The following is a 25,578-nucleotide window of genomic DNA, read 5'->3' as shown; positions in this document are numbered from 1 at the left end:
TGACTACGGTTGACACAAAACGTGCAGCGAGAATACGAGTTTGCATGAATTCGCAATTTGCTTCTAAGTATGTCAGTGAAAGTTTTTGCGACAAAACTGTGACAGAAAGTTGTTGAATGCACTTTGTACCACGGTACACCTTGATATTGCTAGTAAAAATGCAAAGTTCTTACTGTGCTGAACTGAATATGATAAAGGAAAACTAGATAGAGTACCGCGTGACTGTCAATGGACGAAATAACAATACATACGCCCTTTGATTATCATGATATCAAAGACACTATAAATATCTAGAAGTTAAGAAGAAAATGTCGATGCGCTTCGAACGAGTGACAGACGCATGCATAAAAGTATCGTAGAAACACTTTGGAAATCCGAAAAGCAATCTCGCGTCTTATTTTAAGTGGAAATGCATAGAAGAAGAAGAAGAAGAAGAAGAAGAAGAAGAAGAAGAAGAAGAAGAAGAGAGGACAGACTGTCGTCGCGCGTCGACCTTCTTTCCTTTCCGTTAATATCTATGTGTATACGTCATATCGATCTAAGCAGGTTACATCTATGTTTATGTATACCTATTTACAGGAACAAAAATGGGGATCGCCGGGGCCGGACCGCGAAAGAAACCGGCTCGCCAGAATCGCGGCTCTTATGAATATCTCTTCTCTCTTTTAGTCTCTCTAGAATCGCGTTAAACAGTAACAATTATTAATAATAATATTATCCTCGCAACCGGCTTCTGTGGCGGGCGTGCAACGGGATTTCGCTACGAGATATATGAGACTTACGACAGCGTGATAATTATTGTTTGCCTTTTCCCCTCCCCCTACTAACTAAGTCCTTTGTGTGAGTTTGTCGCTCGAGCATCGTCATTATCACGGCTGTGAGTCGTGAGTCAGGGCGGTGCAGTGAGGCGGCATCTCGACAAGATGCCTTCTCTCTTTTGTAGATGTCTTTTCTTTGATATTTTTATATATCTTTAAAAAAAAAAAAAAAAAAAAACAAGAAATATGGAATCTCTTAAAGCATTGCCGGAATTAACGCGTTACGTTGGAACTTTTTAATTGCGAACCATTTTTTTTCATATCAAAGAGAATGAGATTAATGCACGTGACGGAATAAGAGCGAGTATATAGTATTCACATATACCTGAATTATGCAACTTAGACACTTTTACTGAATTCATAAAACAATGTGGAAAAAAACATGTCTCTATAATTTTGTGATCTTTTTTTTGCTGGTAATCGGTCTTTTTGTAATTGAAATGAACAAGATTAATAAAACGACAAATTGCATTTATGCGACAAATAAGATATTTATGAATGGTATTTTATATAGAATATAAAAGAAAAATAAGCGATAAAACATTTCGAAAAATTTTGAAATGTTACATTATTCATCATATTCTCTTGCGGAGAATATGTGAGAAGAAATAAATCATCTTCTCTAACGTTATCAATGAAACAGGTAGATTACTGCTGGCTCGAGTAAGCTCTTTGGCACGAAATCTCGAGTTTAATCCGCCCTGACTTTTTTGGGACTAGAAAATTCGACATTATCGACTTAATCCGGTAGGTAATTTAAGCGCCTTACGCTCATCCCAAATAAAAAGCACATTGATTTGTCTCTAATCCGTTACACGTTAATTAATATTCGTTATCGTTAACTATATCAACGGCTTCGAAGTCTATAGGTACATCCTACGATCGGTCTGTCTGCGCGATGGACGAAAACACGAAGCGCGAAGACTTAAAGTTCACACGTCGAGCGACTCGCGCTTCCCGTCCGTACCAGAGTCGCGAAATGTTTTGCATAATCAAATCAACGGACAATTTTGCATGCGAGGATTCGACGAAGCCTCGACAATGTCAAGTAAATCGCGCTTGGCGCTCGCAAATGAAATCACGGTTTACATTCGATCGTGGTGAAAACGTGAACGCAAACTCGGATTAAATTATCTGGATTACATTTCCGTATATATATATATATATACACATGCACACACACACACACACACACACACACACACACACAACACATACATGCGCGCGCGCACATGCGTATGTGTAATTGTGCGGTGTGTTTTGATTTAAATTCTAATAATAAAACTCATATGCGCACGCGCGCTATTCTTTTCAAAAATCGAAATTCGAAATGTAACGTAATAAATGTTAAATGTTAACATCATGATTCGCGAACCGTTTCCATTTATATCGAATCGCATTTCGTGTTTGCGGTAATCAATTATTTATGTCTTATCACGCGTACGGAATATAATAATCAACGGACGCGTTCCCCTGCACGCATATACACGCACGCATACATATCACACACGCACACATACGCGTATATATTCACGAATTTGGCACTTATTACGCGATAAAGTATGTACATGTAGATTTATATGTATACTAATCGGGAGTGAAGCACCCTCGAGGAGAAGTGACACATCACCGATCGTCAATCGGATCGCACGCGATCGGGGCACACATGCTCTTAAAATGTTTATACAAATAACCGAAATTAGAATTTATACATTGAGCTATGTACAATTGTCTTACAGCTTGCGCGCCGAATTTCTAATCGTCCAGGATCAACATAATGTGTCGAGAAAAGTCGATTTTTCTCGATTTTCTTCCGATTGCAAACGCAATTCGGCGCGCAATCGCGAGATTAATATATTATATTAAAATTTATAAACCTTTCTTTCATTTTTTCTTTTTGAGCACCAAAAATGTTTATCTCATGCAACCCTTACGTAAACACTTGATATAATAATACATTAAAGTATAAGCAATAATACTTTCAACGTGTTTTACGTCGGCTGTACGGTTGTTGTGCTCGTACGCCGAATATCTTTTTTAGCGTATCGTCAAAATCACGTTTTTTGCGGAGTTCGAGTCAGTATGAATGTCACGGATTAATTCCTAACATCGTGCAAAACTGTTCAAGATCGTTGTTCCGTATTTTAAAACATTGTACAATCCATTCTTATTTATTTAACACCTACAGAAAGCTGATGGATAATTCTTTGTCTCCTTCGCTGACTTATTATTGTTTCTTTAATTTCATTATAAAACATTGTATATTAATTGTTATTTTATTAATTGGATCTGAATTGGAGATGTGCCTTGAGAAACATCTAATAAAAATATTCATGGCTAAAATATTATTCTTGTAGCCAGTAAACGCGCGTAACAAAATTCTGAATTTTGGAGTAATTCGATATTTATGCATAGGACATTTATACCCAACTTGGTTTAGTCACAAGAGCAAGTTTCACAATAGAAACAAACAACTATGTGAAATACAATGTTGTCCCGAGATTTACATAAGAAAACATACAGGATACCCTCGGTACGTGATGCACGCGAGAGATTACATTTTACAAGCTCCTGATGATCGTGGTGAACGTTTACCATTATTTATCTCACATATCTATAAACAGTGATATTACACTCGATTATCACCCTCAAGCGAGTCATCACGTGCACATATATACTTCTTATTCTGTAAAATTTGTCGGAAAATTTCAGAGATTATATGTCGAATTACCTGACTTGTAAAAGTCTCAATATGTATTAATGTATCAGAGAAATTGGTACTTAATCCTTACTCCGTACTGTTTGTTTTTGACATCTTCTAACAGTGCGTAGGTGGTTTATCGTATTTTCAATAAGTTTATTAATACATAAAAGTGCTTTAAAAAATATGAAAAAATTAGAAAAATCACGGACAAAAATAACCTATTAGTACGGAATAAGAATTAAATTTACTTTCAAGTATAATTGAACCTATCGACATCATCGAAGAAATGTGTTGCTATAACACTAGAAGGATTGTCTCTCTCAAATTTTTCAAACGGAAAAGAGATCTCGCGATTGTGTGTGTATGATTGGCAGTCGTATCCGTAGCTTGCCTATCTCGATCGTGCGACGGCGCAAGGCGCAATAGTATCTCGACGCGTATATATGCATCAATATGCGATTTAATATCTACGACAAAATGCCGAACGCTGCGAGATTTATAGCGGTATTTCCCGATAATTGTGTCCGAACGGAATGACTGGGCCGGCCAATTTTGTCGTACCAATCTGGCGATTATGAGGCGCCGCGGGCCGCAAAAGTGTAGACCATCACAGGCCGCTCGGACGGCCCGTGCCTCGTAATTCAGGACAATAGGTGCGTTCGCCCCATAGATGAGAGGGTGTAAAAGAGAGTGGGGAACGACGCTAAATCGGGGGGGTCGGACAATGTTTGGCCGGTGAGGTGGTGCGCGCGGCGCGATAACCGGCAATACTTTCGCGGCCGTCATCCTATTATGAATGGGCCGTGTTAAACGAGGCGGGAAAAGCTCGCAAGTACATCGCAAAGTGATGATACAGGCTGTGTATAACAGGATCCCCCTGTATATATATATATATATATATATATATATATATATATATACATATATACATATATATATATATATAATGATGCTCCCTGTATATATATAAAACGATTCTCTCCCCGCTTACCCTTTCTATTTGGCCCTTTCTCATTTTCTCTCTCTCTCTCTCTTTCTTTCTCTCTTTTCCTCTCGAGCACTCGATGTAACTGGCCTTCTTCTTTTTCTCTGTTTTACTTGTTTTACGACTTTACCTATGTTGCAACGCGATGTACTTTCGTTCAGGTCACATAAAAATAAACACGCATGCAAAAATGGTATGTAAATAAAAATCTGGCTTGGGGACAAAGATTACCCATATGGACAGTTCGCAAATGCCAAGGTTTTATTTATTGGGCGTTATCAAATGTGTCTTCCCGTAATTTTGAGTAAATCTCTTTTAAAGAAAAATGTGAGGGATTGTTAAGAGCTTTCCTTCTATTATATACATATCGACAGTTGTATATACTAAATTAAGATAATTGTTTGAGTCGATTAAGGAAAGAAAATCTCGTATATTTCAAAATTAATCGCTTATTCTCACGTGGAATCCAAATATACTTTGGAAAATCTCGAGGAACGATTGTAAAAGAAAAATGAAATATAAAAAGAGAACAAAAATGCAATAGATTACGTTTGAGAGTAACACTTTGGCTTTACTTTATTATGAATAGCTTGTGTTAAATAAGGCAAGTAGAGAATACATGGTAACGTGAAGTTGCACGCCGTATTATAACAGGATTTTCTATTTCATCTCCCTTTTCCCCACCTTCCCTGTTCCGTTATTTCGCTGATATTCTATGATTTTGCGTGCGCTGTGCTCGTTGGAGCAGTATTGTAAAAATACGCGCGTCATGCGCGCGTCGTACGTTGAGGATAAAAAACCGACCTGGCAACCAATCTCACGTATCGTGGTATCGTATCGTAACCGGCGCACGTCAGCGAATTTAAGAGGCATCTGAATCATAAGGAATTTCGGTATCGTCGGAAAAATATACCGTATTTTGTAGCTATCACGTAAATATCATGTGTGATATCACGATACAGTTTGCAGTCACGATATACCAATAGATGACCAATAAATTCATGCTTACACATTTATGATACACATATATGTATAAAAGAGATATTTCTTTAAATAAACACGTAAAAATGTATATACCACACCTATTATAATTATTAATTATAACATTTATATATTAAATTAAAATTATCAGTCATTTAATAATTGTAAGATTAATGATTGTTTACTGAATGAAAAAAAAATAAAATAAAAATATACGTACGTATATATAAATCAAATAATTTATATATAAATCTATAATTATAAAATCTGATTTGTTTGTGTCCTTTATCGTTCATAAATTTCTTGAATATAGAAGTTTCGGACTGAGGGACTCGGTTAAATTCTCCGATAATAGCTTCGATAATACGGATAAACTTCCTGATCGGTGCAGTTAATCGTTCTTATATCTCGCGATCGCTTTTCACGCGGAAAATTACACTGCCACGCGATGAATGTAGCCGTAAAGAGAGGACAAAGGAAAATGAAAACAAAACGCGGCAGATTGAATTCATTCAGAGACAATACTTAGGCGGTCGTAACCCGTTACGGACGGATCGTAGTAAACTGGGCGTGAAATGCTTTGAGAGTGCGGAGAATTGGAATTACATTTTGTCGCGAGCGGCTACGCGAGTCGATATGGAGAACGCCAGTTTATCGTCGTCGACGGAAAAATAAATACAGCCAAAGTGCATTCGGTCGAATGCACTTCGGTCGAAACACTCTTTTTATCGACAAATGCAATAGAAATTATCACGTGAATACGAATTTAATTTTTTGGAGATACGTTTTTTTTTACATTATACTTGTGTTTAATGTGTGTCAAATATATATATATCTGTCAAATATTTCAATATTTGTCATACCGAGATGTAGAAGATAAAGACAGCAGGAGTAGACGAAAAGAGAATTTTACCGGACGGAACAAATATTACAAGACGCGTTACATAACAGAAATTACAACGCAAAGGTACTTTTACGTAATGCAGAATAAACGTTTTCGTTGGAACGAAGGTAAATCTTCACGGGCGCATTCGCGAACAATATCGCAGAAGACGAGCTTTTCTCATGGAAATATAATACATTCCACGTTGTGTCGCACGCAGGATATGACGACAATCGTTTAAGCTACATTAATAGCACCAATAGAGGCACTGTGTGTGCACTGTAGCGGATACAACGAAGATTTTTAAAATAGCTCTAACGATAACAAGAGCTGACGATATTACGAAAAATTGTAACGCGTCATTAATAGCAATCATGATAATGATATTAATGGCGTTTAGATCGGAGATGGTTGATGAAAATTAATGAGGGAGGCATATAACTCGCGATGCGCGCAATTAATATGCGACAAAAGACTATTTTATTCGCGTTGTTAAAGCTTGAATTTTTTATTTTTTTTAAATATTCTTACAGATAATACGCTAAATAAATAAATTCTCTCTCAAGATTTGATAATTAAAAATACATATTAATGCCACGGTATATTAAACTCATTTGCGAACATTACTTTTCTCTCGATTGCATAATTGCGTAATAAGGAGGAGAGGAAGTACATCGTAAAGTCTAACGTTCGCTATTAGTGTTTTTTTTTCTTTGTTTTTTGTTTTATAAGACAGGAAAATGTACGTAGAATAAGCAAGATTAAAGAAAATAGATTCTAATGTTCATAATTAAAAAGAAATTAGAACATTGCGGTAAAAAACGTAAAAATAGATTTACTAAATGGAATTACAAATGGATTAGAAAATGAAATTCTATTCTCTAAAAATAAATACTAGCATTCTAACAGAATATTACTCGTGAAGTAAAAATCAATAGCTAAATTTAAACTCATTCCATAAGTCTATATCGTAATCGATAAAAATAGAAATATAAAATCAACAGAAATTATTTTATAATCCATAGAAGCAGAAATAGAATTTTGCCAGATTTGACAAAATATGAAAATCAACATTGAAATTATTTTTTAAATCATTTAAATTATTTTAATAATTTTCTGAAAATGCAGAAATGTCAAAACCAATGTTTCTATTTAAAAGAAATATTTTATCGCGGACTCCGATATGTATGTATATTTTAAAAACACACACATAATTTTGAAAAATATTAATAAGATAATGTATTTATCGTCTCAGATTGCATTGTTATAAAATCTGTAATTGTACTGCTATTCTAAAAAAAAAAAAAAAAAAGATTTATTATATTGAAAGCTTGAAAAAATATAATATTAAGAATATAATAAGAACTAGATTATTAAGAAATATTGATTAATTAGAAATAGAAAAAATTTGGTCAGAAAATTTCGTTTTTTCATATCGAGAGAGAATTTAATTCGACAAAAATTTAATAAGAAATCAATTATTTAAGTATTTAAATGTTTAACGTTATCTTAAAATGTTAATGAAATCTTAGAATAGAAATAACTCAATAAGTTACGTTAGTAATTTAATTAAGTTAATTAGATTTGACATACATTTTATGCATTAAAATATCTGAATGCATGTTTCTTGCTTAAAATGATTTAACTTCTTTTTATTTTCATAAAATATTTCGTTTACAGTTTTCATTGAGCGCGATAGGCTTTAGAGCAAAATTTGCTTACGCAACAGTTTTTAGAAAATAATTGTGCATACATAATTGTGGAATTTCATTGCTGCTTTTTCTTAAACGAGCGCAGCTTTTTAAAGAAACATCTTTTTACTGTTGCAATAATGAATGCGGACATAAATTCCCATAGAAGCGGAGGGCGTATCAAGCTTTCCAGTTTAATACTTAACGGCCTCATAAAATTTACCTCGTTTTATATTTGAACAGATTCCGTTCATAACGCGAATTTAAGATAACTTTAAAGACATTGTTTTTCTATGAAACGAGATACTAGAGATATTACACTATTTTCATTATTGTATATTTAAATATATACACACATATATATACATATGTATATCTTATACATATATATAAAATTTAAGTATAGAAATACTTATTAAACAAACAGAATAAGATGGTTTTGTCGAAGTATGTGATCTTAATCTTTAAAAACAATCGTGATTTAATTCTATATTATGATTTATGTCTCAATGTAATGTATATTATATATCAGTTAGGGAAGTATCTTTTCTTTTATAATATATAATTTTGACGAAGCCACAATTAGCCAAATTATAATTTTGATAAGCTAATTTATATTCGCCGATTTAATATATTTTGAATATATTATTTGAAACGTTTGTTTAAAAGAAATATAAGAATAAAGAGATATTTTAGTTAGATTCAGTAAATCAAGAAAAAGATTAAAGTTTAGTTACAGAAATATTTTATATTTATAAATATGTAAAAAAAAGAGACGCGTTTTCTTCTGTGTTTAAATAAATAAAAGTTTAAATCACACAGGTAAAATTTATATTTTTGAAAAAACAATTGTTTATAGCATTATATTATTAATATCATATTCTTCACTATAATATTAACTTTTTCTTTATATTATATAAAACTAATAAAATCATAAATTTGTGCACTCATTATTATGCAAATATTCTTCTGCAGAAGAACCAAGTATTACAATCAATTATTATAAATCGCAAAGAATATAATTATAATTTTCATTTTATAATAATACAAATAATTTATAAAAAAAGAAAAAGAAGTAAGGATGTAACAATGAAAGATATGATTACACGCATTAAGCTATTATGTTTTAATGGTTTTTAGTCGGTTCTTAACGCGAGCACTAAAATAATAAAATTTTGCGATGCTACATCTCGCGCGAGATGACCGAATGACGCAGGTACGTAACTCAATAACGCGAAATGCACCAATTCTACTGCGATATATTCACGGCAAAAAAAAATGTCAACGTTCTGTATTTAACGACATCCGACCCTCGGTTTACGCGATGAATCGTGCGGTGTGTGAGCCAGGATTGTCATCCCGCGAGCCGTAATATACTGCTCGAAAAACGCGTCATTCATATATGGTGTGCTATTGTTGTCAATCGCGGTGGCAGCGCGTATCGGTAAACCGCCGCATTTTCTGCTTATTAATCGTAATATCACGGCGCACGCTCACGATTAACTCGCCTATGCATCCAGGGACGAATGTGATTATGCACTACTCGGAATCTCAAGTTAATATAGTTTTAAAGGTTCAAATTTATTTTTAAAGGATGTACCTCGCTCACTAATGTTTTGTGATACTTTTGACGATAACTACCATTGATAAATTTTTTTCTATCAGTGATATCGAGATATTAATAATTTTTACGATATAAAATATCCAAGATGGAAAACTTCTTGCGAATGATATTTCAGTCGTGAATAAATAATGAGAAACAACTCGCGGCGCTAACTCGAATTCGATTTTATTTTAAACATAATTTTATTTGCTAAGATATTTAATAATGACATTTAGGATCAATTTTTCCAACGTCGTTTAACTTTAACCTCCGTGATGACTATATCTTCGTCTCTTTCAAATAAGTTGCAAAGAAAGCAGACCAAGATATAGTTTCCACCGAAGTTAAAGTTAACCAACGTTGGAAAAACCTTAGAAAGTTATCACATAAATGTAAAGATCTCCATTAACAACTTTGACAAATTTCTTTTGTCAAAGTATTTCTGATCGAAATCTCCTACAAGACAAACGTGCGGGTTTCTAAAACCCAAGTTTCATTGGCATCTGAATGAATCCGTCCCTGGGTGCATCCTTTTGTAGCTGCAATCGCGGTGATGCATCGCGCGCCCATATCGTCCCCGATACACAAATATACATCGGGGGGCGTATGTACAATACGTATGTATTACACTAGATATATAATCGCGAGTCGCATATATAAGCGCGTGTGCGCGAGTGTAACGACGTTACCGAGCAGTATCTCTGTTACGCCTGGATTGCCGTGGACTGTGGCCGCGCTCACGCATCGCTTAACATAATCCCCCATCCGACCGGGGACTACATAGATTACGGAATGATACCTCCGAAGCGCTCTGTACAATTATATCGGCGCGAGATTATATGTATATGTATATATATATTTCGAGGCGCGTGTGTGTGCACGATCGTCGCTTCCCGTGCGTGCATTTCCGCAAACGGATCGAGATAGAGAACGAAGCGGTCAAGGTGTATCCTTTTGATATATCCAGAGATCGGTAATCCCTATGAAACAAATTCCGGCGCGTCGTGTTACGAAAACGGAGCTATTGTCGTCTACGCGAGAGAGAAAAAGATTGGAATGCGCCGGCAGTCACCATCCGTTCTTTTGAACCAGATCGATGATTCATCTGTGTAAGAAAGAGAAACAGAAACAGAGAGAGAGAGAGAGAGATACAGAGATCAAGGTTCGTATTGTTAAAATTATCTCTAAAAAATGATACATGCCGTTTATATTTAATTATAAAAAAAAATCTTCCTTCATCTTACGGATTATGTGTTAAGAAGAGATCAAGATGAAGTTTATTAAAGCCAAAGTGTAACTTCGCGATTCACATCGTGCTTTTCCTAATTCATAGGATATACAGCTTTTCAGTACCGTGCAAACACAAGTTTTGCCGCCAGACTCTTTAAAGCCGCGTAATATTTCGAACCAAAGTTTTTAATATCACTTTAAAACTTAAAATGTGACGTAAATATGAACGTTAATTGACAGTGTCCGTCTGTGTAAAAAATATCGTAATTTACAATTGCTTCCCAAATATAATTTTATTGAACAAACAAAGTTTGTTGCATATGTATGATAAAAAGAAAAGGAACTTATATATAATTGAAATATATTAAATATTATAAATTTTGCAATTTTAACTATTTTGTTTTAAAGCTATTAATAATGACCGATAACTAGAATAGCAATTAGCATAAAGTACTGGTAAAACGCTGAGGTTTTGATATGTATGGATATAATGGCGCATGTAAAGCCTTATGAATGAGAAGAGCGGGAGGCAATTAACCGCCGCACGGAGACTTCCGGCTAGAGAGAAATGTTGCTGCTCGATATATGCGCGCGCTTTCCTTTATAATATGAAGTAATTTAATTTCACGCTCGTGTATTAATTCAGTTCTGATCTATTGTACCTGCGATAGAAATCGTGCGCTTGTAATTGTGTAAAACGATTCTCTTGCAGCAATAACCGAGCAAGACTATTTCGTTAACGGACGCATGCAATTATGACGCCCAGATGAGAATCATAATTTTCAGGTAATCAAAAGGAGTCATATATAAATCGTGAATTATAATCTCAGCTTTTCTTTGAGAATCTATAAACGGGAGAGTGGAGTATTCTATACGCTATATAACTTTAATCGAATCAGTTCTGCATGCTATTTAACGGTGGCAGTGAAAGGCAGTGCAGTATTAAAGTACGCTAAGTGAAAGAATTTTATGAAACGTTTAATTAGCGAGTAATAATGTTCGCGTACGTGATAATTAAAATCGCCAATAGTATTTTGAAATATATATATATATATATATATATATATGTCTTCAAACAAGAGGAGGACATTTAATGAATTATAATATTCATAAATTTTCATGAAGCAATAATATGTCGTCCACGATGAATCCGGACATTCAAAGTTGATATAAATTTTATTGCACAATAATGTATGTCCTGATCTGCAATAAATTTTATTTTGGTCCGTAGAGAGAACTGACAACTTGTGCGCGATAAAATTTGTACAAAAGCAGCCATTTTATTTTCTTGTCTCTTTTGTCTCATTATCCAAAACTTGTTTCTATAAAATGTCTAGATTTTTTTACTATGTATGTATGTCAAAAGACACGGTAGTGTCTCGCGTTATTACATTTATATATGTGATATATGTACTTATTCACACGTGATTCAATATTTCAATTCCAACGAAACATTTTATTTCACTTACAATTTTATTAGAGTTTCTATTGCATTTCTTTCAAAAGTTGACAACCTATTTCGCGACATATTCTTATTTTTTCCGCAGAAAAATGTGATGATGACTCTTACGTCATCATCTCTTTTACTATTTCGAAGAGTCACGGCCACTGCCTCGCCATTTTTTACGTGCTGTGGCATTAATCAAATTCTCCAGCTCTCTGGAGAGATCTCTTAGACGTTTCCTCATTGCGTGTAACGTGTTGGTCTCAAGGTGTATCATCGGTTTATATCATCGAGAAAAAGCATAATTCTTTTCTTTTTTATCTTATGAAATGTTTTTAATACTACGGAATAACGATCCTTGATTATAGACTTGTATCAAAGCAATATTTCTCCAGTTAATTTTTATTATAAAACAAGCCATTCTTCATAATTTCTATCGTATTCACTTCATGTACAGAATATTATGTATGTCATTTTAGAAAAATTATTTCGAAAAATCACAAAGCTATTAATGAAAAATATAATACGACATAATAGAATTTATCCGATATAATTTCTTTCGATAATTTATCTGAATACATCTCGTTTTTTTTTAAACCGTCTCGAATATTTTTGAATTTTTTTACGCCCAGCGATATTAATATTTAGGATTTATTAATATCAGGACTCATTCATGTCGATATCAATAGCTCTTTCTAGCTATTCGTTTGGATTTTGAACCTTTGAGGGACGCTGACCAAAGCGGAGCACGATAATCAATCGATCTTGCGCGCGAAAAAATTTCATACAGATTTCATAGAGAATTATACGACGTCCATAACGAGAATGGAACCTATCGAGCACAGTCAGGAATTTCACCGTATTATTATCCTCTGCGCGAGGACCATTTAATAAAAAATAAAATTACGTAATACCTTGCTATCATCGTCAAAATCTCTCAATCCGATTCGTGATGATCGAACCATTCGACGAGCAGTACATAAAGCGAAATCAGAGTCAATTCCGAATCGGAATATATTGGTGTCTGTCGATCGTAAACCAGTTATCCGTTTGCAAGCATGGCTCCCTGTCTATCTACGTAACGCCATACATTTCGCGAAAACTCCGCAAAAAACGCGTTCCGTGCAAAAGATACGCGATGATATACTCTAATAGGAACCGGAATTTTTCGGATTCCTCGTCGTGTCGTCCACGACCCCACCTTGGGTTGAACGGCGCGGCGGTTACTTCTTTTCCTGCACGACGGACGTCTTAATTTGCCGTCTGGGGTACGTAGGGGGGCATGTAGGGCCCTGTGAGAATGTATTGCACCGCCACGACCATCAATTGCGGCGCACTCCATCTGATGATGTATGCGCTTCCTGAAACAGAAATGCATTTCGCGTGTTATTCTCGGTGCACGTTATGCACGAGGCTTCTACGTGCGCGAATTTATGTATACGGGGTGTCTCCGATATCTCGCGCTATCTTTTTACTTATAAAACTGTATCTTAAATTAATATGGAGACTATTTCCTGAGAGATTATCGAGCCATCTCCTTTTAAGATCAAAAGTATGTAAAAATTTATGGATTCTGACGAGTTGAGTTTTACAGCTGTTTACTTCAAGATTTCATTCTATTGAAAAGAACCAGGAAATCGCAAAACACGGTAAGAATATCTTGCGAGCATACACCCTGTATATATTAGATGATCCATCTGAGACTGTGACCATTCTTCTTCGCGCAGAGAGGAACGTGGGTGACTCGCTATGGAAATGTCGTTTCGACCGTTTAACATTCTCGCTTCCACATTCATTTTCGCCTATCCACTTTAAGTCAAGAAAACTCTCGAGTTTCTTACGTCATTTTTCAAAACAGTATCTTCTTCATTGCAAATTTTCGTGCGACAGGAATGTTTCCGCTTTCCTCGCTTCGATTTGAATTTCTGATCAGATACTTCCTTCCCGTCACGATTGAGAATCACCAATATTCTTTATTGATCGTTCCATTTTTGCCATCCGCGTTTCAATATATGTATATATATATATATATATATATATATTACGACACCTTTAGGAAAATCTATAATTCTATGACTAAAATATCACAGAGGAATTTTCTCCTAGCATATCGATACCAACTGTTTGTCACATACTGACATGTAAAGAGATTAGAGTCAATATGGAATATTGAATATAACAATAATGATAAAACCGATATCTATTTTTAGATTATTTAAACTTCATCTAAATACAAGTTCATCTGATAAAAAGTTTATTCTTGAAAACAAGTTCATTATATAAATCGATAAAATTGTCAACCGAATGTATAGAAATAAGATTCATTAATGTCAATTAATCTAAAATAAATTTACAAGTTGAATAATGAATTGTTTACATCTATTAAAAGTGTCATTAGCGGGTTCTATTGTGAAACTATAAGTAATAAGTCTCATATGCATCATCTATTATTTGAAAACCGAAACGAAATGTCATCTACGCGAACCGTTTACTTGGAAAATATGTTGGCCGTAGGAATACGTCAGTGTCACTCGTTGGTGCGATTTGCATATCTACTTCTCTACATTCATTTACATGCCGAATGCACGAAAAGACTATTTCTGCTACCGTAATATCATAACGTTAACACCTCGTGTACGACGTTAGCACTATTCAAAAGTATATATAACATCTTATTGCGAAATTCAGTTGAAAGTGCGTGCTATAAAATGTATTTTCCAGACGATATTTGTGAGCCTCTTACGTTACTCTTCCAGCGACTGCAATCAGACTATGAAATAACAAGCGCAATCGCTTGAAGATGTATTATTAAGTTGGCAACTAATTTATACTGGGACGCACTCGAGGAATCAATAGAACGTTGCTAATAGCTCGCGGCAGTACCAGAGGGAGTTTACGATTAATCAGCTCGATATGTGTCGTTAATTAATCACGCGTTATATTCCGAATTAGACGCTTCTGACATTTGCAAATTCATACTGATAAATAGAATAGAAACTCGTATAAAAACTTACTTTTAAATATTATTAAATATTTATTTTCCGATTAAATTAGCGGCCCAATTCAGCTGATATCTCATATATATGTTCATGCTAGTAAATCGAGTATTGAAAAATCTCGTTAAAATATAATATAAATATTATAAGTATATCCATTTTAAATTACCCATGTCTTACTTAAACTCGTTATATATTTCGTAAATTTGATTTATACTGCTTTTACAGAAAATAGACCGCTCGCTTAATCTCTTCTCCTGCAGCTGGAAATCTGATCGTTTTTATACAAAGCTCGTTATCTCGTACAGTAATTACGTAACAGGGAGGGTTAAACGGCGGTTAGAAATTGGTCCCGCGAAACTTTAAATCCCAGTTTAGAAATTTCACGGTCTATATTTTCGCGCGATAGCTTTCGACCGGGTTGGCGCCGCCGTTCGTGAGAGAAAACTATGTGCATCCTGGTTCCTCCGTCGCTTCGAACGAGAAGTGACGAGGGAGCGCGAAGCCGGGTTGAAGGCTTCTGGATAAGCGGGAGAGACCGGGAGTTTCTAACGGAACTTTTCGTCCTAAAATCCCTCGGGTGTGTCTCGAGTGCCATCCCTGATCGTGGCCCCAGCCAAGCGAAACTACAGCCGAGAGATCTCTTTGGTTTTTCGATAGACATGCGCCATCGGGATGCACCGATGCGTTCGTCGGGATATTGCGCAACGCCATCCGGGATTATCCGAAATGCCTTTCGAGTTCCAGACGTAACTCTCGCGCGATTAATCGTAAAGAATCGGCTAAAATCCTTTGCACGCGTTTCGGTTTTGACTATTGTGTGTGTGTGTGTGTGTGTGTTTTTCGCGTACAAATATCTCATAAATGAATTTTATAATAAAATTCTACGAGAAAAAAGTGGAAAAAAAAAACAAATCAAAATACTACATTTAATTCAAAATAAAATTTTGGATTTCTTTTAAATTCGTCGTAAATAGAACTGTTAAATTTTACAGAGCTTACCCGTATGTGTATATTACAAGAAATAAAGATCATAACATATGAAAAAGCACATTTTTAACGTGATTCGTAAAGTGTCGATTTATCACACGTATGATTACGTGTTCACATAACAATTTCAGCTTTCGAGGATCGTTCCAAGTCAAATCAAATTTTATGGCAAGAAATCGTGAAATATACGTGAGAATATGTATCATATCGTATAAATAAAATAGCAAGTGATGCGCGCAAAATGTGTAGCTTACACGATATCCGTATCAGTTGTCCGTACAATATCGACAAGAGCTTCCCCCGCAAATAATGTTTACACATTTATCCGCACGTGGGGGAGTATTCGCGTCTACTATCATATGCATCGTTTCCATTGTTACCGTACCAAGTCAATAATGTAGTCGGGCGGTTCTTGAAAGCAACCTGCGCCACGTGGACAATCTCAAATTGATCCCGGAAAAAGGATGAAAGAGAGACGTTCTCCCGGACGTTTCCATAAGATTTTATTTACGTTGCTACCTGATTTATTGTCGATCCGGCGGCTCTCACGCATTCACGTTCGCGCGCGCGGCCAACCACTATATTTTCCCTACGAATCGTATGGAAGTACATGCCGGGAAATATATATCGGTCGTTGCAACGCGCACCCCGTAGATGCAGTGGGAGGGATACCGCCTACAGGCTTCTATCGTGGACATAGCGCGGTATAACAGATTACTCCCTATCACGTCCAATATGTCAAGCCGCGCGGACGACGAGGAGTCAAGCATTATATTGCAAAATAAAATGGTTCGCGTGCAACGTCCTGGTTATGGCATGTACAACAGCCACGTCGCGTTTCGCCTGATCATCTGGTCCGGCGTAAAATATCGCCGACCGAGAACATGATGCACGTATTATTGGCACTTTCGTCGAAGAATTATGTATTTTTCATATTGCTCCGTATACTCGCCGGGTGGAATGCAAAGTAAGACTCGGTACGCGATTCGCTCTACCGTTGCTGACTGGTGGAGACGAATCTCGAAGACTCGACTAAATCGAAAAGCACGCATCAGTGAATTTTAATGCAGCGCGATATTGACAGGTGTCGCGTAGTAAGCAAAGAGATGGAATATCTTAAACGATATGGTTTCGGTTACGCGAGAGTGATCGATGTGAGCAAAGCTCCGTTGTTTGTCGGGCATATTGTTACATTTTACAAGTAAACTTTCTCATTTGTATATAAATATGGGATGTTTCATAATGCTAGAATGTTTTAGACATTAATTACAATATTATGATATGTCGTTTTAATTTCAATTATACAATATTAATTATTTTATCCAAAAAATATCGTTTTACTTGCCGTGAAATATGGTTATGAGTTAATATTCACATAAATATTTATGCATATGTAATTATTTGTTATACGATATATTTGTTGTTGCTATATTGATGAAAACATGGAATTGCGATCGTTTTTATGAAAACGTTCTTGGCCTAATTCTATATAACTTTAACTTCGCCCCACGTTTCCATACACGTCACAGATATCAATCTATTTTTCTCGGCGCCACTATTGGACCATCTGCTTTAAAAGACGTGCCAGGGTTGATATAATGTTCGACGAGTTCGGAAATGAGGTCGAAGGAAATAAGGAGATTATTGAGTTAGCGGTGTATATCGCGCTAGAAAGAACTCTCTTGGTGAAGTGTCATATGATAGTCTCGGCACGTGGAATTTGAGACAGTTAAAGTTATCGTGGCCCATCTTTGCAACGGCCCGTATATCCATACGGCAAATTTCAAGATTTGATATAAAAAAAAATTTTACGTTAAAAAAAATTCTGTGCCTGAAAGCTAATGCTTACTACAAATGTCCACGACACTTATTAACATGGATATTTACAAGCTGTGCAAAACAAATGGTATATTTATTATTTGTTCATTTGTCGCTTTAAAAGTCATGTTGTTATTTGTGCATTCGCATTGCGCAAAATAAATCGTAAATGGAAGTAAGCCGAATAAACAAGCCGCAAGCGACAAGTGGTGAATACGATGACGATAATAAAATTTCGGTTAACAGAAACTGAATGGTATTAATTTTCACAGTTTAATCGTACGCCATTAAATTAATATTATCCGATGACAACGAAACCACCCGCAAAGAGTTGCTTCGGATTTCGCAGAACTCAATCGTGAATTTACTAAACAAGAACGAAGTGAATTCATCTACGTCACAGATTAAGCCGAGATATCTCCGAGTGCCACGTGCAATCGGTGACGTTTTAACGGTTGCTGGAAAGATCAAGATATATTTGGTTCGTTCCTTCGTTTTTTTCCTTTTCGCATCCCCCAAGGTGTCTTTAGTCTTTTCTCCGACGTGAAGCGTACCTTCTCACGTATCAACCGCGCATTCATTTATCAACCCGGGAACCTTGTCGTCCCCGTTCCGTCCATATTGGCGAGTGTGTATACGGCAAAGGTTCTTAAAGACGGCATTTGTATGTGGGTCGACCTCATGCACGCGGAGGTAAAGACCATTTGCGTCTTGGGAAATCGGGATGGAGATACTTGACAGTTTCCTCGACTGACCCGCTTACAACGGGAGCAAATTACTAAAAAGTGGAGCGGCATATGTTATTTTTAACACATTGCTATATGATAGTTGTGAAAATAACTATTGGATGATATATATTTACACCTCTGATTGTATATATAAAATACTAATATATTAATAATATTCTAATATTTATAATAATATTTAATAATATAACATATACTTTGAAATATTAAACCTTCGATATTAACAAAATGAAAAAAAAGTATAGTAGCGAAATATCGCGAGAATTATAGAATGTAAAGACAAGTTACTAATCCATTTAATAGTCAACAATAATATTTTAAATGCGTTAATATTCGGTCTTCTTTTGTTTATTGTAAATGTTTGTCAAAAGTCTGGTGTGTGCGTTATTTACAATGCTTCGATACATTAAATATCTTGTTCAACTCGTGAGTATATTTTGCGCATGCAGATAAAATCCAATAATATCGACACGCCAATATAGCGCGAACGATGCAATTAACTCGTGCCTGAAACGTTAACTTCACTGACAGACAGAAAAATATCGCCAAAAAAATGCATATGTCGTACGAGTGAGTTTATTACGTATGAGGTGTCTTTTAATTATTGACAGGAGAATGTAATTTTCTAACATTTCGAATACATTAAGAGATATATTCCACATGATACGATGATCGTCAGTGGACCGTTTCATTCATGATAATTTGTAATGAGGAAGACTAATATCTCTTGAGAGCTCATGCGTTGGCCACACGTTCATTCATCACACGCGCAACATGGCCGTATGGGTGGGTGATTAAGTGTGACATTTGTACAGCATAAGCGGCCCACATTATGATGATTAGAAAGAACAAATGTTCCCACCTGTTTAATAGCTCTGCATGTTCTTGAATAAACTCGGACTGTTTTGCGTTGCCCAAATAATTGCGTGCGTATATCATAGTCAAATTGTAATATTCTACATATATATTTTTTAAATATATTTTCAACATATTTATATAAATCTCTTCTACACAAAAAAAAAAAAAAAAAAAAAAAAAATACGTCTGATATTTGTATAATTTATATCATGAAAACAATAAACATATAAAATACATATTTCTTTCACAAATTTACAATTACAAAGTTACAGATTTAAACTCGAATTTAATAAATTTACCGATTCCAAAATTTTATAGATTGAAAATATTATGATTATAATCAGATATTTGCATTTTTATAAAGAAATAGAATGTATATCATATTAGCACAAAGAAACACGCCGGACTGTTAAAAAAAAAATTTTATTTTTCTTGGCTTGAGTCTCTTGTGCACTCACAGTCAGTCGCGTGTCAAAAATCGTAAGACGACGACCGTGGTGCTCGCGAGGCGAATCGAGGCGAAGCGGAAAATTTCACGGCGATGTTTTTTCGCGTCCTTGATCGCCACTTTGATGCCGGGAAAAAAAAGATCTGGCAAACGGAAAAGCATTTTTCCACCTTGTTGGGGATAAATTTAAGAGAGAGGCTGAAGGGAAAGGAAAATGTAGACGGGCTGGACATAACGCAACAAGGAAGAGGGTAAATCGTCGTCGCATGCATATTCCTACATTCGCTTCACGCTGTGATTATTCGCAAAGTGCACTTAGCTCGGAACGAACGAATGAACGGACTTAGAACGGGCAGGCCTGCACTTTTATACCACTCGACTGCCTCCTATGAAGGCTAAATAATCGATGTACTATTCTCATGCATAAGATATCGCGCTATAGTGCATGTATATAAGCTAACAAATGTTTTTTTTTTTTTTTTTTTTTTTTTATTCAAATCTATTTGTATATACGATTGACAGAAGAGGCGTTCTCTCTCTCTCTCTCTCTCATCTTTTCGCAAATTCTAATGGAATTTTTAGCGCCTAAAATATTCGATAGACAGATTTTTATTTTAATTGCCATCAAGCGATGCTAAAATAAAATAAATCCGACCATATCGTCAGACTATCCATTTTATAATATATGCTAAAGAGCGTCGAGAATACATAATAAATAATGGAAAATTATATTTTTGCAGTCAAAAGAAAAATTGAGTGATGTGCAAAAAGATCAAATTTAAAATTTGTAAACATACTTTAATAGTGGTTTATTATTCATCGAATAATTTTCCACTCATTTTATAAATGTCTCAGCCAAATACAAATAACTCTTCCAGCAGAACATACTTTGCGACTTATACCGAGACGCGGGTCGAACGCAACGAACGTAAAGATGTTAACGTTTCGTTTTTACATTACACGTTACCTCGATGTCTGCTTACAAACTTGCGACGGCATGTAACAAAATTTGCCTCCTCGTTTCTTCGAGCAGACGACTCGGCTCGTTTGCCGTTACGCTCTCGTTGCCGTACAGCGTAATTCTTGTTTGATGCGGAAACGCGATCCTTCAGCCAAGGCCGCTTGAAATCGCTCGGTTGCATCGTGCATTGCATACGCGCTGCGCAAATATGCAAGCGCATTATGACCGTTGATACTAGCGACGGTATCAATCCTCTCTTCCCTCTCTGTCTATCTCACTCCCTCTCTCTAATTCCGCGTCTCTAACCCCTTGTATATACCCTTCGTACACTCTCCGAGAATGCTGCTTTAATTAGTTATGAAATTCCGCTCACGAGCAATATAAGAGAAGTAACGCGGTAATCATGAAGCGAATAGTTTAAGTGGCTGCTTTAAGATCTCATTGATTTTAAAATATGACGTTGATGTATCACCGAATAATTTTAGTCTAACAAGGGTAGGTATTGATTTCATAAATTGTTGATGAAATGTACATAGCCTTCATTGATAATTAACTTGTTGACCTCTATTTAGTCCTGGCAGTAGATAATAATATAATATGATCAGACAAACTGGAAATTTGCTTATATATAGCTATTACATTTCTTGATAATAGATGTACAAATTTCACATTATGCAATTGTTTATGACTCAACAAAAATAATTTAATTTATAAACAACAATTTATAGAAATAATTGGAAAAAGTTATCACATATTTATTATATCCATCCACAGCACGATAAGGATCGTCTCACGAATAAATGAGAGAGCTCTTGTATTTCCTAACGTTCAATATAATCAATTTTAACAATTAATGGCGATTGTAATTATTTCTGCTAATCGGCGAAATCGTATTAACAGTAATGCTGAAAAGTACTTAACGCGTGCTCTATTCCAGTCTCGTTCGATTAATCTCAACATCATGTACGCTTCGATAGCACGTTGATGCGAACGGATGGACGCACGTGATCTTAATGCTTCGGTAAGAGCTTTACTACGGCGAATAGATTTGTTATAGTAACAATCATAGCTCTTAGCCGTGTGCGTAATGTTCACCGTATTCGGCTGCTTTAATAATCGCACGTCGCGAAATGAACATCGTTGCAGATAGTATACACTATTGCTAAACCGATTGCTTGCGCATATCCGACAATGTTGTCGGCAACATTGAAGGTAATGTAGCGTGATCTTGTACCTTACTCGCGAGAGTTATTGTAATCAACTTTGCACGTACTTGACATCTTTTATCGCGCGTTCGCGTAGCATTAACCGCCATCAAGTATCTCCTTGTGAACGTTTCGTCAAAATAGCAGGCATAAAGAACCCGTACGGCAAATGTTACACATGGAAAAGTACTTGGGAATATTCCGGACGGAAGCAGAGATTTTAAAAATTCACACATACTATCCATATTCTATTTCAGAATATACAACATTAAGTGTGTGTGTCCCTGTTTTCGAAAAATTTTGTTAAATTATTCTTAAGTATTGCCAAATCAAGCTGCATTTTCGATATATCTACGTATATCAAATGAAAAAAAAATATATATATATATTTTTTTTTATTTGTCGCAAATATTTATAGGGTGTTCCCGGGTTAAATGGACAAACTTGAAATATGAATTTAGGACCTTGAAACAAAAAAAAATTTCTCTGGAAGTATGCTCACAAATGAATAATGTCGAAATAATGTAGATTTATCGTAATTTGATTATTAAAAAGACAAGCATTGCACCTATTGATGAGAAAACGAGTGGCTAACTGGCATTGTGCGTCTGTAATTTCTTCGCACGCTTGTACCATCCTCCGTTGTAATGATTGAAGGTCATTAACAGGCGCTTCATATACTTTTTACTTTTTGAGAGTACCTCATACAAAAAATCTAATGATGTTAAATCCGTTGAACGCAAAGACCAAGCTACACGCCCAGCACGCCCGGTCCATTTTCCGCGAAAATGAATATTAAGCCATTGTCGAGGACCTCTACCATAGTGAGGAACAGTTTTCTTTGCAAGAACAAAACAAAAACCTTTTAATGACCTTCTATTTTCCAAACAAAAACAGAGACACATTTCGACATTATTCATTCCTATAGTTCTGTAATTTAAGAAATCAATATTTCTTGAACGAAGCGTTTGCGAGCATACTTCCAGAAGATTTTTTTTTTTTTGTTTCGAGGTCTGAAATTCATATTTCTAGTTTGGCCATTTAATCCGGGAACACCCTGTATATATATATATATTTTAAATACATATATATTTTTTCTTAATTTCTTATATATGAAACATAAGATCACGATTTCTTTTTTTCTTATCTCCCTTATATTTTCCAACGATTTCATTCTGTGAATTGAAGAAAATCTGACGTGTAAAATCGTTACCGCCGCGGGTGCTCCCTTGTAACTTCTCTGATACGCCCATCAATTAACATTGCATCCGAACGACTGGAAACTTGGCGGCGTATCGCGGAAAAGCCGTTACCGCAAGAGTCACGTAACGGCCGAGGGGCTTCTCGGCTCTATTATAAACAGGACTGTCTCGAGAACTTTCCGCGCCCGGGGACCGTCTTCGTAAGTAAGTACATTAGCATAGTATTCGCTACGTTGCAATTTACTACATTAAACGCGCGCTGAAGAGGGGACAAGATGCGCGCCCGAGATGCACTTATATCACTTGTGACTCAAGATGTAAATCCTCGTTTTTTCTAGATCAGCAATTTTGCGCAAATAATATCCAGATACTTTGCACTTTACTAAACGAATCAACAAAACCGTGATTTCTCGTAATATTTTAAAATCTTCATTATCGTTAAAATAGATAGCGTATATCTTTTCGTTTCAATTTCTCTAATAGTGAGCAATAGCAATTAAATATATTAAAAATGACGTGTATAAATTAAATATTTTTAATATGCGACATAAGAACGGAAATAATAAATAATAATAGCTAATATAAATTAATAAAAAGATTCTACTTTAAAGCATATTGAATATTTTAAAAATAAGAAATTCTATAATATTTATTTTTAGTAACTGATTAATCTTAATTATATAAATTGTTTGCTTTGATATTTACGTAATAATGGTAATCAAATAACAATACAATCAAATATAGATTTATATTATTAAGTGCGGCAATATAATATCGGTATGATTGGTCAAAGCGTTATTTGTTATACGCAATTAAGATATTATTTATAATTAGTAGCCATTAGTATCGTTAGTATTAAGTTCAATAATATAAAACTTGAATTTACAATGCTTTCAAATCACTCAGTCGGCTGCATTATAATGTAAAATGCAATTTTTAAATATCGCATTAAGGTAATGCACTATTAAACTTTTCAACCTTTAACGTTATTGATTACTTTTTGATACAGGTCATAATAAAAAGACGGAAAAATTGTGTCAATAATATCAAACTGATGCAATAAACGTAGAACCATTTACACTGCATAACTCGGTCAATCGGCCGTCGTTTACATGCATATTGTGTGTGCACATTACAGTTATCTGTTTGAGTTGCAAGATACATTACTGGCAAAAAACCATCATGTTTCCCGATCAGAAATGATTTTGCATTAACAGGATTGAAACGTTAATATTTCATGAAAAGCAACCACGAGTGTAATTCTGCATAATTGAGAATCCAACATCGTACCGTAACTATGCTACGGATCAGCTCATGCGCCCGCGCGTGGTATACATATGTATTAATAATCAATCGGCGAAAAATTGGACTCTGCGGTTCAATCATTGGAAGCATCATTGCGATCGCCAAATATTTCCGCATTTTATTTCCCCTATGTTTCGCAATGCATTCGTGAATGCATTTGTTCCAAAAGGTCGAAAATCTCATTATTAAATTTCTATAAATTACGTTTATATTTAATTAATATTCAGATTTGATCTTGAAAACAAAAAATATATTCAATTATCGATGATAAAGCGTAAGAAAAAGACTTTAATATAAAACTCTTGAATAGTATTAATGCTATGTGACAAAGAAAAATAGAAAGAAAAAAGCAGGGATAAAAAAAAACATATGTTTCGTATTCTATATAAAAATTAATTTTTAGATGATATACATATATATAGATTTTTTTGTAAGCTTTCTTCGAAAAATTACCTGTATGTACAATAGCATGGGTTTCTGCTATTTGGGATTATCTCTGTGCTTGATATTGCACAAATACTGCTCCAAAAAAGTAATTACATTGCTTTTGTCATATCGTAAATTGACCTGGTGCAATGAATATTAAATTCCTTTTACGATCAAATATAAAAAGTGCGTCCAGTGTGCACAATTTACAAAGGATTTTATCACGTGTCCCTTATAATCGCAAATATATCGCAAAAATAGCGTTCAGTCTCTCATATATGTAC

General features: G+C 35.1%; 2 protein-coding genes across 7 annotated transcripts in view; one reads left to right on the top strand and one right to left on the bottom strand.

Annotated features, from left to right (window-relative positions):
- The window catches only part of Fuctc (alpha-(1,3)-fucosyltransferase C), a 124,493-nt gene that overhangs the window by 24,346 nt on the left and 74,569 nt on the right, over positions 1-25,578 (top strand). The window lies entirely within an intron of this gene.
- The window catches only part of LOC140668052 (lachesin), a 236,096-nt gene continuing 215,091 nt past the window's right edge, over positions 4,574-25,578 (bottom strand). For all 6 annotated transcript variants that reach the window (XM_072896614.1, XM_072896610.1, XM_072896612.1 and 3 more), the window contains one exon: positions 4,574-13,700. In XM_072896614.1, the coding sequence (XP_072752715.1) occupies positions 13,591-13,700 (110 nt within the window). In that variant the 3' untranslated portion in view covers positions 4,574-13,590. The remainder of the gene's footprint in view (positions 13,701-25,578) is intronic.

This window comes from Anoplolepis gracilipes, chromosome 7 (genome assembly GCF_047496725.1).
Source record: "Anoplolepis gracilipes chromosome 7, ASM4749672v1, whole genome shotgun sequence".
Classification (NCBI taxonomy): Eukaryota; Metazoa; Arthropoda; class Insecta; order Hymenoptera; family Formicidae; genus Anoplolepis; species Anoplolepis gracilipes.
This window is presented reverse-complemented; position numbering and strand designations above follow the sequence as displayed.